The following is a 14,172-nucleotide window of genomic DNA, read 5'->3' on the forward strand; positions in this document are numbered from 1 at the left end:
CTGTAATAATTAGGTCTTTAAAAAAAATGCACATTTACCATAATGTCTTCTTCTTCCTCTTCTCCCTTTTCTTCCTCCTCCTCTCTTCAACATTTTTGTTTTTTTTCTTTAACAACAATAAGGCTTCAACAACAACAATGTTGAAATCGTTGCTGATGACCAAATTCATTAACACGCCGTAAAAACCAAAATTAACAGTAATTAAACAAACTACTACGTTAATGTGCGCTATTATCACGAATCATGTATGAACTCAATTTATCTCAATCCAATTATGTTTAAATTAGCAATAATCATAATTTTCGCCTCATCACAAGCAAGATCATTCTCTCTAACAACTCGAATCTTACTAATCAAATTCCTCATAATATGCCTTTGGATTCCACCCACAGGCACATACCGATCCAAGAACTCTTGATCCATCAGCGTCTTTCTCTCCACCGCTCCAACACTATTACCGCCATCAACCTCAAACGCACCGTTTTGGAAAGCAGGAAGCTCCTCATCCTCTCTCCTTCCCATAACGTCCGCCAATGCCTCCCCATCCTTCACCATCTGGATCCTGTCAGGGACCATCCTAACCCTCCCGCCCTCACAAACCAAGCTTTGTAGTGTCTCGTTTTACCAGCACCACAACCACTTGGGCCGTGGAGGACCTGGATGCGGCGCGTGAAGCCGTTTCCGAAATTGATGGTGGTAGTGTCGAAAACACGATGCCATTTTGGCATAATCAAAGACTCTCGGTAATGGTGGCAACAACAATGAAGAAGAAGAGAGGTGGATGATAGCAGGGACAGATCCAGAAATATTATTCTAGAGAGCCAATAACATATATAATATTAAAAATTATACAAAAATTATATCGATAGATAATATATTTTAAAGTACAAAAAATATGTATGTACTTTTTATTAACGAAGTGATCAATTCTTTGTATCATAAAATTTATCAATAATAGAATCTGTGTCAAATTTTTCAGCAATTTTCTTTTCAATATAATTAAAAGACAATTAGCAAGAAATTAACATTTCATTTTGTTTATGAGTTATTCTTCACAATATTCATCGCTGAAAAAAGATCTTTCAGTTGTACTAGTTGAAACAGAGAGAATTAATACCAAATGAATCAAGAAGGACGCTCACAAGAAGAAAAAAAATTCACTTTATGGGATTTGAAAAATTTTATTTAATTAAAAAATATTAGTAATAATATCTTTACAGATTTTTTCAATATTCTTACTTACTTTTTTAGATATTAGAAATCATTAATATTTAGGTTAGGCTGGACTTTTATTTATATTAGACTAAATACTAAATAAATTTTAAAAAAATTAAATCATATTTAATAACTTATTACTTGTTGAAAATAGTAGTATGACCACAATCCAATCAATCACGTGTCAAATAATTTGTTATTGTTATTATATTAAAATGTTAATATAATAAGGTCCTTGATTAAATTTATAGATTTATCATTGTGATAGTGATCATAATATTGAGAGATAAATCTTTTATAATTTAATCTAAATTGTTCTTGGTCATAGGATTATTAAAAAGGACATTAATAATCCGGAAAGATCAATATATATATATATAATGGTCTTCATTGGATGAAGATTAATAGATCTCATTTATTAAATTATATATATAGATGGTGCATATAGAGATATGACCATTGAACTGACTCACTTTGAGAATTTCTAATGGTTATAATTACCGTATATTTGTCAATAGGATATTCTCAAGATGAACATAGTAATAGAGTTTCCTTTGACCTGCGACTGTCATAGTAATTAACAATGTATTTATTATACTTTAATTTCGGACACCTAATACCCTAGGGTGCTAGTTGAATGGATATTGGGTATGATTTAAATACTTGTAGAATTAATGATTAGTCAATAAGGAATCTGTCAACTCTCGGTAAAGAGTTTGAACTCTATGATTATAATGACTGAGGTGAATAAAACCTTGGTCAAGGAAATTGAATGAATGAAGAAATGAGTTTCTTATGTCATTCACAATTCATTATAATAATGGTAACAAGTTAGAGTTTGACAATTAAACCATACTCTAAGGGTTAACCAAGAGTTGGAAAGATGGAAGGAATTATACTTTGTTCTTCTGAGGTTTTTAGTAAAAATAGATTACTTCAAACTATCGGGTCGTTGAGAAGTGTTGCTAGACGCCAACCTTGATTAGTAAATTTAGTATGACTAATTTACTATCCACTTAGTATTGAACCTATGGGGTCACACACTAACGAGTGTTCTAATCTTTGCTATAGAATTATTTAATTATTATTTTGATTTGATCAAATAAATAATTATATTAATTCAAATGGAATATTATTATATTCTTTGCTAGCACCAAGAATATAATAATAGTATGATAATTGAGAATATTAAATGTGATTTGAGAATAATTAGTTATTCTATTTTTAAATTTAGATGAGATCCTAACTGATTATGTTTTCAAATTGAGTTATGATATGATTCATAAATTTGAAGGATTTAGATTTAGAATTTTAAGATATGATTTAAATTTGAATTGAGATTCAAATTTAAAATCAGTAACAAATCTCATACTATATATGTGTATGCCAAGAGTACAAGAAAAAGGAGAGAAAAAAATACAAGGGTTTTATTCCTTTACCTCTATGCACATAAATGTATGTGAGCCTAATTCTTGGAGAAGAATTTTATGGTGTGCAAAGAGTTGCAAGAGGTTTCTCAATTTAGATCAGATGTCCATTGGTCAAGGGGTTGACAGCAAAGGTTGGTCTCGATGTGGATATGCATAGCGCCTTCATACCATTGAAGGAGAAAGTGATTTTTACTAGCGTACACACAGGCATGGTTGTCAAACTCGCGAGTTAACTCGTAAACTCGTATGAGTTTACGAGTTTAGGTAGTGGAATCGAGTTGACTCAGACATAAACTCGTTTCTGGGTAGACTCGGGTTGACTCGGCTAGACTCGGATAAAATCGTTCAAACTCGCGAGTTTGCTAGCGAGTCAGCGAGTTTAATTTCGTTGCCCATTTTCGCCAAAACGGCGTCGTTTTGGCCCAGGAAAAAAAAAACCTATAGCTAAGTGGCTAACCCAAACCCGGTAAGTGTAACCCACACCCACTAATGAAGAAGTGAAGTTCGAAACCCTCAGTGACTCCCTCCACCAAGCCCTCACAGCCAGCCTCACTCCTCACTCCCTCCACCATCTACCGGCGCCGTTGTCTGCGCCGCCACGCAGAGGCCGGACGCCAGAGTCCAGACGGATCCCTCGCCTTCTCACCTCCCCATCGCCTCATCCCTCATCCCCCACCGCTCACCCACGCAACGTCGCAGAGCCCACTAGGTCACCACCACGCAGTGAAGGACCACCATGCAGAGTCGCAGTCTCGCAGAGCTCACCACCACGCAGAGTCGCACAGTGCCAGAGCCCACCACCACGCGTCCACGCCGTTTGCCTCCCCTCCCCTATTCTGCCCTCGTCGGCCTTGTTCAGTTGTTCTTCACTGAATCACTCCCGATCTGCTTCAGGTCTGCGGATCTCCAAGGTAACTTTGTTAAACTAATTCAATTTTTCAAATGCTAACAATTTTGGTATCAATTATTCAATTCTGCAAATTTATTAAGGCCCTGATCTGCGTTTGATCTGTTGAAAAAAATTAATGTGTGAAAAAAAACTGATGCTGCTTGCCTGCTTCTGTGCTTCATGCTTCATGCTTCAATCATGGTTAAAATGTGTGGATAGTGCTTCTGTTATATATTTTTTTTTCTTTTGTTTTCTGCTTCTGTTATGTACTTATGTAGTTATGTTTAGTTTACTGAAACTCTGAAGTCTGAATTGAAACTCTAAAATATCTTAATTGAAACTCTGAAGTCTGAATTGAAACTCTAAAGTCTGAATTGTTAGTGTTACTGTGTTAGTTTAATTGAAACTCTGAAGTCTGAATTGTTAGTTTAAATGAAAATGTATCTGTTGTGTGATAAAGTGCGTATTGAAGATGGTGAAGATGATGATGTTGATGCCATGGAAGATGAAGATATTGGAAAATTTGAGTTTTAGAGTTTATTAGAAATCTAATTGTTGCTTTGTTGTTTTCTTTTGTGTTTTGGTTGTGTCTTATGAACCTTTGATTGTGTAATTGTGTGTTTTATGTTGAACTAGATAGATACTTGTTAAGGATTTAAATGTGTGATCCAAAGTACTTGTTGTAACTTGTAATTGTAGTATTATGTGTTTTGATGTTGAAACTGTTAGGTTTGAATGTCTATATCTGAGTAAATATATATATTATACATGCTATATATATTTTTTTATAAAAAATGTATAACAGGTAAACTTGTACGAGTCTACAAGTCGAGTCTACGAGTCGAATCTAGGTCAGCTCCACGAGTTTATCTAGACTCGCGAGTTTGACAACCTTGCACATAGGTATTTAGATTTGATCTATATATATTAAATTATTGGAATAAAATTTAAGTACAAAATATATATTTAAGGATTACTTTCTTTTTCTTCCGTTGCGTGTTATGAACACATGGTAATCCTTCATTACTATTAATCTTTTTTAAAAAAAAGTTGGGGGGCCGAGGCCTCCACTCGCCCCCCGTATGTCCGTCCCTGGATGATGGTATTGGGAGTTGCGGTAAAGTGTTGAATGAATATCGAAGCCAAACGAGTCCATCTCAACATTTTGAAGCAACGACAACGGTGAACTGAGGTGAGAGACAAAGAATGCTGGGGTGGGGTGCTGTTTTCGAAAGTGAAAAAATGAGAGTGAGAGAGCTGGAGAGGGGTGGGTGGGTTCAGATAGTCTAGAGAATTTTTGGTCATTTTCAAATTATTAAATTATACAGTTGGTCCCTATACTTTCACTAAAATTGCAAATTAATCTCTACTGTCAAACACGCGCAACTCACGTGTTTAAAATAGCGAATATGCTAACGAATATTCTGTTAAATCAAACGTTGTTTGAACCATGGGGATTAAATTACAAAATTTAACTTTGTTTAGGGACTCAATTACAAATTTTTAAAATGTATGAACTAATTTGTAATTTCAATAAAAATATAGAAACCAACCATGTAATTTAATCTTATTTAAAAAATTAATAATTCTAAAATATTTACTTTTAAAACAAATAGTATTTTTTAATAAAAGAAAAAGAAATGATCTAATTCAAAGTTTTAATCTAGTATATAGATTCAATTATAAATTTTTAAAGTATAAAAACCTAATTAAAAATATAATAAAATTATAATACTAATAAAATAATTAAATATAATAATAATAACAACAAAGGAGATGCTACCTTTAAAAAGAGTATAATTTTAGGGTTTATAGTTTAAAAAATTTGTTGAGTAGTATAATATTAAAAGAGGTCAAATTAGTATGTTTAAAGTGGTTAGTATCACACTTGCTATAATTTTACTGGTACACCTAATATACACCTGGTTGTAAAATTTTGTCCAACTCTACTATATATTTTTTCGGTGAGGTGAAAGACCAAAAATATTTAATATTATGCTAGAAAAAAATATATTAAAAAATTTATACTTAGACAATATTCATACTCTAACAATTAATTAGAGTTAATTTTTGTTTATGCCTCTTGATAATTGTTTATTTATATTAAAAAATTTATCAAACAATATTGATAAATCAACTTATCATTGAAAAAAGATTGAATGGAATAAATAAAAAATTGTTACAGAATAAAATATTACACCCTATAACTATTAATTATTATCATTAAAATTAGGGACGCTAAATAATAATTTTTCACCAAGAAACAATGACTGCTCTTCAGATTTGTTAATTTCAATAAATTTTTTTAATGTGAATTCATTGAACAACATGTATTTTTAAACTTTTTTTTTTTGATAAAATATATTTCTAAACATTAATAACTACTATTTGGAGTTTCGACATATGGTGAAAAACCTGTAAAAGACCAAATCTGAGTGCAGATGAATAAACTCCTAAAGAAATTCTAACATACATTATTCCAAAAACAAAATTCAAAACAAGCAGACAAAAAATATAGTAACAACAATCAATAAAAACACACATAAAAAGGGACTCGGGCCCATCCGTAGAAAAAAAATCACTAATTATCCTATAGAGGAAACAAAAGTTCTGTAACCAAGCAGAAAAGTTGTCCAAGACTAGGTAAATGTGTCTGCTCTAGAGTATTCCACCTTAATTCATCATGTGAAAAGAAAAAAAAGTTTCATCAGCATAACAATGGCCTTTTATTATATCACATTTTCTTTACTTCTTTTATTTCACTTAAAAAGTTAAAAAGCACCGATACAAAATTATATTTTATAGACAAAAATTTAAATACAAATATTTTTATGTAAAAATAATATTTAAAAATTATTAAATAATTTAATAAATTTAACTAAATTATTATTTAATAATTTTTAACTATTAATTTTATATAAAAATAATTTAATTTAAGTCTATTTTATAACATTAATTAAGAAAAGCAAATTTGAAAAATATATTTTTTCTTTGTTACTACAATTAATATGTTTGAATTGGCTTCTCAACTACTTTTCTGAAAAAAAAATGTTAATTAGACTAACAAAAATTTATGTTTAATCCGATAAAAATATAATTTTAAAAGATAAAAAGCATTTAATTTTGATATACAAAAAATATAAATTATTTTATATTTTTAATTAATTATATAATTTTTAAATAACTATTTATATTATTTTTACAAATATAACATCACGTAATTAAATATATGTATATAATAAAAATATAAAATACTAAAGCACTTTTATACTTTTTTGCTTTTTCCATCAAATTTAAACCAAAAGACATTATTTTTACGAGTTTGATAAAAATATAAACAATATTATTTTTTCCAATAAGAAGGATGTAGTAAAATTTTTATTTTTTAAAAATAATTCATAAAAAATTAACTTTTAAAAGAAAATTTTTTAAAAATTATAATATTTATATTTAATAAATTAAATTAAAAATAATTTTTAATAAACACAAATACCAATAATATTTAATAAAATAATTTTTAAAATTTAAAAATACGATAATATACATTAATATAAAAATTATATTTAGATATCAATTAATGCATGAGATTACATTAAATTTTTTAATTTTAATAAACAATTATTTTTGAAAAATTCGGTTTTAGATTCTTTTAAAAACACTCCTGTCTTTTAAAATTTGTAAATACAAGTAGATAATTTTTTTTTTTTAGTAAAAAGATTATTTTTTTATTTACCAAATACAAAACAAAAATTTGTGCTTTCAGTGAAAAATACTTTTTCAAAAAGTTTTACTTAACCAAGCCTTAGACATAACACTTGGCCCCATCCAAATTGAAAAATGAAAAAAAAAATATTAAAAGCGTATCCAATTTGCATTTACAGCTCCAAACAATTTCCACGCACTATCAATTTTTCTTCCATTCAAGCTACAACTGCAACATCTCATAATTTATGCACATCAAAATTTAGAATTGATTATAGCAAAATTACAAAAAGAATTGTGTACACAAACAAATGGTACAAACTGATAATGACTCCACCACAAAAAAAAAAAAAATTAAAAGTAAATGGGAAGAATGAAATAAAAAAAAAAAAAAGGAAAGGAAAGGGACAAGACTGAAAAGAATCACAGGACTGAATGAGCAAAAATACTATACAACTCGTCTTCCCATCATTTTCTTTATCAGCAAAAATGGAAAAAGATATGGTTAGCTGAGTCTGCACCAACTCTTGATGACTGAGCCTTCTCATGCCTACCTGGTTTCGGCACTTCAGATTGAGAACCAATGATCCGCTTGTTCAACGGCTTCAGCGTTGCCATTATTTCTGTAGTTCTGAACTTTGGATCTCTACAATACAAAAGAGTATCATATAGTCACCCCAACCATGATTGTAGATTTAGTATTATAAAGGTTCCTAAACATTTGCAAGGGCATCCCTGTATATGCGAAATATTTTTGACAAATCCCTCTAGTCTAAAAGTTTTCAATTAAGTCCATATACTGTACAAATATTTTTCAACCAAGTCTTCTAGTTTAAAAATTGTGTAATCAAGTCCCTATCATGCATAAAAAATCTTTAGAGAAAACAGCGAGTCGTCATTATAGGGGTTTCTTGAAACTGGCTTGCACTTTATAAGGAATTTTTATTAAAAAAATGGTTATATTGAAACAAAACTGTACCTTGGCAAGATCAAGTGTGTATTTCCTTTCATGTGATTATTCATATCCAATAGAACAAGTGGTTTTCAGAATGCTATAAGCAAGAGTTCTGATATCTTAGAATAAGGATAAAATGATTGAAGAGTACACTCACGTCTGCCAGCATTGCTTGATGATATCCGTGATAGCAGGGTCCATATCATCTGGAATGACAAGGCAACAATGCTGGAAACCGACAGCACCCACAATTTGCATCCGATTCATTCCACCCAAGGACTGTTGCAAAGTAGAGAGCTCCCATAATATGACTCCAAGTATAAACATCGCACCTGGATATCCAATCACCACTTATTATAATCATAAAATTATGAATGCCTTAAAAGGGTGGCAAAACCAATGAGAAGATCGACGAGACAAGGAAGCCAAATAACAACAGTTATATGTAATAAAAATTCCAACTTATTCTTCCCTATGCCAGATGATTCAGGTTAGAGAGGAACACAGACTATGAAATCCTCCTCCACAAGCAAAATAAAGAAAAATTTAATGATGAAAAACCAATGATAACTGAGCTTACTTTTCATTTGAAGGTTCATTTCTTAACACTTCACGCACCATCCACTCGGCCTGCAACATGTCATAAAAAATGAATATATTGCAATGCCAAACAAACGCTTAGCAGCAAAACTAAATACGTGCAGAATATCGGAACTGATCATGCATACGAAAGACAGGAGCTTGAGGTAGAGATGAAAAGCATGTAGTTACACTAAGGCCCCATTTGGCAATTATCAGAGGACACAGACCTATTTGAAAAGGAGACAGAGAGAAATGCACAAAGTTTCTCTTCCCTAAGACAAAATTTGTCCAATTATCTCTATCTCTCCTGTCTTTATATTTTTTGTCCAGAAAGGCAGAAACTCTTGCCAAACAATAACTTTAGGCCTCAACAAAATTAGAAAGATTTGCTAATCTGTTACCAAAGACCATTCATCGTAGTAGAGTGAGTTGGTAAAGTCTAGAGAAGAGTTAGAAGAGTTAGTTATGAGAGAACTGTTGGCTGTTAGAACAGTGTCAGCTACATAGGAGAGCTGTTAGTTACAGCTATCATAACTAACTTAAGAATGAACGGACTGTTGTGCATTTTGTACTAGCTTGCACAGCAAGCTACTCTTCTCAATACATAAGCACAGATTAGTGATAAGCTCACTAGTAATGCAGATCATAAATTTCTTGTCTTTCTCTTCGAATCCTCTTTTCTTTCTCACTCTGTGTTTGCTTCCTTCTCTCATTCTCTCAAACCCTATTCAATCAACATTTTCTTGGCACATAGAACTAGTAATTGTATTATAAATTGAACATAACATAAGCCAAGGCTAAAGATAGGTATTCATCATCACAAAAGGATTAATATAACATGCCAAATATAATGAATTTTTAAACGGCAAGAAGCTCCTGGTTTTCCAAATTTTTTGTTAAAAGATAATAGCAAATGCCTCCATTTGTGTATGTTTGTATAAATTTAGAAGAATATAAAGCACAACGAACATAAAAAATATGCAGCAAAATGTAGAACAAGAACATGAAAGAACGAATAATTCAGAAGGCAGAGGGTATAACACAGTATTTGAGCTTAGAAATGAGGATTATGACAGCTTACTATTCCTGCAGTTGATCTGGAAGAAAGGAATGTACTGTGCTTCATTCTTGTTAAGCCAAAATCACATAACTATACGAAAGATAAAAGAAAGGGTGAAAAAAACAATTAAACCATATCTACAGGTAGCATTCTGCATGCTATCAAGAAAATTCAATCATGACAATTAGTTGACACCTTCACAACCCAATTTTTATCAACAAGAAGATTTAGTGGCTTCAAATCATGGTGTACAATCACTGGAGTGCAGTTGTGCAAATGGTTTATTCCTCGGGCCTGTAGATTCAAGAGATATATGTCACATCAACTGAGTTTCACTGATTATGGCAATAATTTGATTAATGAAACAACATCGCAATAAAAGAAAACAGAATCTTCCAGTATGTATCGAGGGCCATCTCAACTGCCTTCGCTCATCTAATTGATTGTTTGGCAGATGAATTAGTCTGTACAAACTTCCTCTGCATAGCAAATATAAAGTTCAGACTTCAGAGTCATTAAAAGTAATCCTTCGAGAACAACATTAATCAAAATAATAAATAAATGCAAAGAAATTCACCAAATAAAATCAAATTCAATTTCAAAGAGTTCTGTATTGTTTCACTTTTAACACCTCCGTCACAACACACAATGAAACTCCAAGCCAGTAAGAGTTTTTTTAAAATGCTAACAATCAGAGAGTCAGAGACAATGGAATAATATCTACACAGGATCTTAGACAAGAAATAATGAGGTAATTTATCTAATAATTAAGAGAAAAATATCCTCTGGAAAAGTACTTCATAATATACATATTTTCAGCAGGAGCGATTTCCAAGCATTACAACTGAGTAGCAATAATTAAGTAAATGGCCAAAAATTTTGAGACAACTGAACCATATTAACCTTAACTCGATGTTGCTCAGGATGAAGAAAAAAGGGGACATGCATTTTAGAAGGTGGGTTTAATTTTAAGATGGAAGTGAAAAACCATATAGCTTAAGAATAAATCCTTAACAGGTACTTAAATTTCCTTTTACGACAATTCCTGGAGGATCCAATCCAATAAACAATAATTCATGGTTGCTTATATGATAAAACAGTCATAGGAATTAGTTTGATTTATATACGATACCTACAAAGATAAGGAAAAATAAGTTGCACGGAAAAATACCAGAAAACAAACAACAAACAACAACACAAGATGTTCAATCCTTTTAGTTTGCTTAGATTGCAGCATGATAAATATATGATATCATCGAATAACAGTAAAGAACACTCTATTGCTATAAAGAGATCTTAAACACTAAATCTGTAAGCTATAACTAGGAATATCATCTAAAGAATCAATAGAGTAGTTGAATTAAAAAGGATGCTAGCAATTGCAAAAATCGAAAGTGCAATATTAATTAATGTTATGGCATTGCCAAAATCCTCTGACTAAACAGACACAGAATTTACAAAACTATGATACATATTCAGCAACAATGAGATGTAATTTCAATTTGAGTTGATGTATCTTACCTTCTTTTATCAAATCAATAAGCCTCTAGCAACCATTTCCCGAAGAAGTTTCTCCGCCATGTCATTGTCATCCTTTTCAAACAAAGCACGAATAAGGGTTTCAAAAGTCACAGCATCTGGTAAGCAACCATTGTCTTCCATTTCCGACAGCAGGCCAATGCTTCTTCAAAAAATCCCTCTTTGCAGAGTCCATGGATCATAATATTGTAAGCCCTCACATCTGGAGAACAGCCTTTAATTGAAAGATCTTGAAAAATCTCTTTTGCATTTTTAAGTCTTCCACTTTTGCACAGACCATCTATAAGTATGTTGTATGTATATATATATCTGGATCAATGCCACTCTCTTTCATTTCCTTGAATAACATAAGTGCCTTTTCAACTCGTTTGATATTGAACATCCCATCCAACAAGGAATTGTAAGTGACAACATTAGTGGGTTGACCTCTTTCATGCATCTTGACAAGAAGCTCCAAAGCACAAGAGATTCTCTTTGATTTGCTCAAGCCATCAATAAGAGTGGTGTAAGTTACCGTGTTTGGAACCAAGTACTTATGACGCATTTCTTCAAAGAGATTCAAGGCTTCATCGACCATTTTACTTTTGCACAAGCCATTAATCATGATATTGTAACTTTGAGCATCAAGTGACACTCTACTTTGGGCCATTGTGTTGAATACATATTTTGCCTTATTCACCTGATTAACCAAACAATATCCATCCATTAGGCTGTTATAAGTAACTACATCTGGTTTCACATCACGTTTTGCCATTACAGCCAATACATTCTTAGCATCTTTGATCTTTCCTTCCTTGCATAGCCCATCAATCAAAGTATTATAGGTATAAACATTTGGAGTAATGTTCCTAAGCACCATGTCACTTAAAAAATCAATGGCTTCCTTGAGTTGACCAGCAAGGCACAATCCATAAATGAGAGTGTTGTAGGTGATAACATCGGGAGAAATTCCCTTAGCAAGCATTTCAGAGAATAAATGAAAAGCCTGACTTACAAGTGTATCCTTGCAGAGGCTATCAATAATTGCGCTGTACACGAAGACATTAGGAGCAATGCCATACCGTGGGATCTTTCTCAACACTTGAATAGCAGCTGATGTGTGTCCGGTCTTACAGAGCATTAAAGTGAAATCCATGAGCCAGCAGTCTGTCATGAAAGCGCACTGCTTTTTCAGGATTGTTGTCAATGTTACCGTATTAGGTTGATAATCCATTCTGAAAATTTTGGCCAATACAGAGAAAGCAAGCGTCATACGACCCATGCCGAAACAACAATTGATTAAGATGCTCAAAGTAACTATGCTGGGCGCGATTCCCCTGACCTGCAATTGCTGAAAAAGGGAAACCGGGCGTGGAAATGCTTCGTCTTGGAAAGAGATCCCAAAATCTTGTTAAATTGGATGATGGGAGGAGTACGACGCATAGAGAGCATGCGAGTGAAGGAATCAACAGCTTCATCAACTTCACGAAGGGATGGGGGCTCAGAATGAGAGTGAAGGGATGAAGAGGAAGGGAAGGAAACAAAATTAGGGATTTGGAGAAGAGAATGCCTAAAAATGAAAGTGATCCTTGAGGTTGAGGATGACAACATTTTCGCTGCTGTCTAAGTTTGAGGGAGTTTGCTAACTCTGCGGAAATAGTCCTCTCAATTTTGTCAGCTTTGGTTCTGTTTCCAACCCCCCATACTAATGAAAGGTCTCCAGCCTCCGGCCAATTTTACTTGGGTTCAATTGATTTCTTGTTTATCAATTTTATGAATTGGACCTAGATACCAAATAAATTACAAGGCTTGGGGGAGTAATGGTTTCATTATGCTCGAGAAAAAAAAGTGATCCGTCAAATAATAATAATAATAATAATAATAATAATAATAATAATAATAATAATAGTTAAGTTTAATTATTTTGTTAGCTGTTATAGTTTTATTAAATTCTTGGTTAAGTTTTTAGAGTTTAAAATATTATAATTTTTTATACCAAAAATAAGGAGACTCTAACTCACAACTTTTAAGTCAATATGTGAAAATAATGTCATTTGAATTATAACTCATTAGTATAAATTATTATAATTAAATTTTTATATTAGATAAAAATTTATAATTAGATATTTATTAGTTGTTATCAAGTGCAATAGAACTCAGGCCCAGTTTGGATAAATAACTTAAATAAGTTCTTTTGGAAAAAGAGCTTAAAACATAAGTACTTTTATTAATTTCAGCTTATAAATAAATTATTTTGTGTTTGAATTTTTAGTTATAAAAGTATTTATTTTAAAGTTGTAGTGTTTGGATAAATAACTCAAAAAATAATTTTTTTTTTACATAAGAGAATGAATATTAAAATAACGATGATAACAAATACTTTTCAATATTAAATGTTGATTTTATATAACCTAATCACTAATATTGTTTATGATATGGTAGGTGAAAATAAAAAATAAATATAAAATGTGTGTCAATGTATATTTTGTTGTTGTTTTTTATTTTTTTTAATCCTATTAGAACTCCCTTCTCCTTTATTGAGGTCAAGAATATGCTATAATTAACAATGAAAATAATAGCAAGTTATAAAATCACATGTGAAAAAAATAAAATTAAAACTGAAATTTCATACCACACTTAAATACAAATTTAATAATAAAAAATAGAGTGATAAAATGATAAAAAAAAAAATACTTAGAATGAATATATGCAGTAGGTTGTTCAGATGCAATATTGTCTGAAAATGAAAATGGTGGTGGAGGATTAATACTTTCATCACATGAATCATTACGTAAAAATGGTGAGGTTTGGAACATTGCGT

At 31.5% G+C, this 14,172-nt stretch overlaps 1 protein-coding gene and 1 pseudogene across 2 annotated transcripts; both read right to left on the bottom strand.

Annotated features, from left to right (window-relative positions):
* Window positions 1–7,456: 7,456 nt before the first annotated feature.
* Window positions 7,457–11,495, bottom strand: LOC148565991 (putative serine/threonine-protein kinase SIS8; annotated as a pseudogene). The gene is made up of 8 exons (XR_015883374.1): window positions 11,388–11,495; window positions 10,961–10,965; window positions 10,233–10,312; window positions 10,029–10,129; window positions 9,855–9,923; window positions 8,772–8,821; window positions 8,349–8,523; window positions 7,457–7,882 (listed from the first exon to the last, which is right to left on the bottom strand). The product of XR_015883374.1 is annotated as a putative serine/threonine-protein kinase SIS8 (transcript).
* Window positions 11,355–13,117, bottom strand: LOC148565992 (uncharacterized). The gene is made up of 2 exons (XM_088486533.1): window positions 12,694–13,117; window positions 11,355–12,586 (listed from the first exon to the last, which is right to left on the bottom strand). Exons 1-2 carry the CDS (start codon window positions 12,960–12,962, stop codon window positions 11,653–11,655), a joined length of 1,203 nt encoding a protein of 400 aa, XP_088342659.1. The 5' UTR covers window positions 12,963–13,117; the 3' UTR covers window positions 11,355–11,652.
* Window positions 13,118–14,172: the final 1,055 nt, after the last annotated feature.

This window comes from Arachis ipaensis, chromosome B5 (genome assembly GCF_059453495.1).
Source record: "Arachis ipaensis isolate K30076 ecotype BB chromosome B5, ASM5945349v1, whole genome shotgun sequence".
Taxonomy (NCBI): domain Eukaryota; kingdom Viridiplantae; phylum Streptophyta; class Magnoliopsida; order Fabales; family Fabaceae; genus Arachis; species Arachis ipaensis.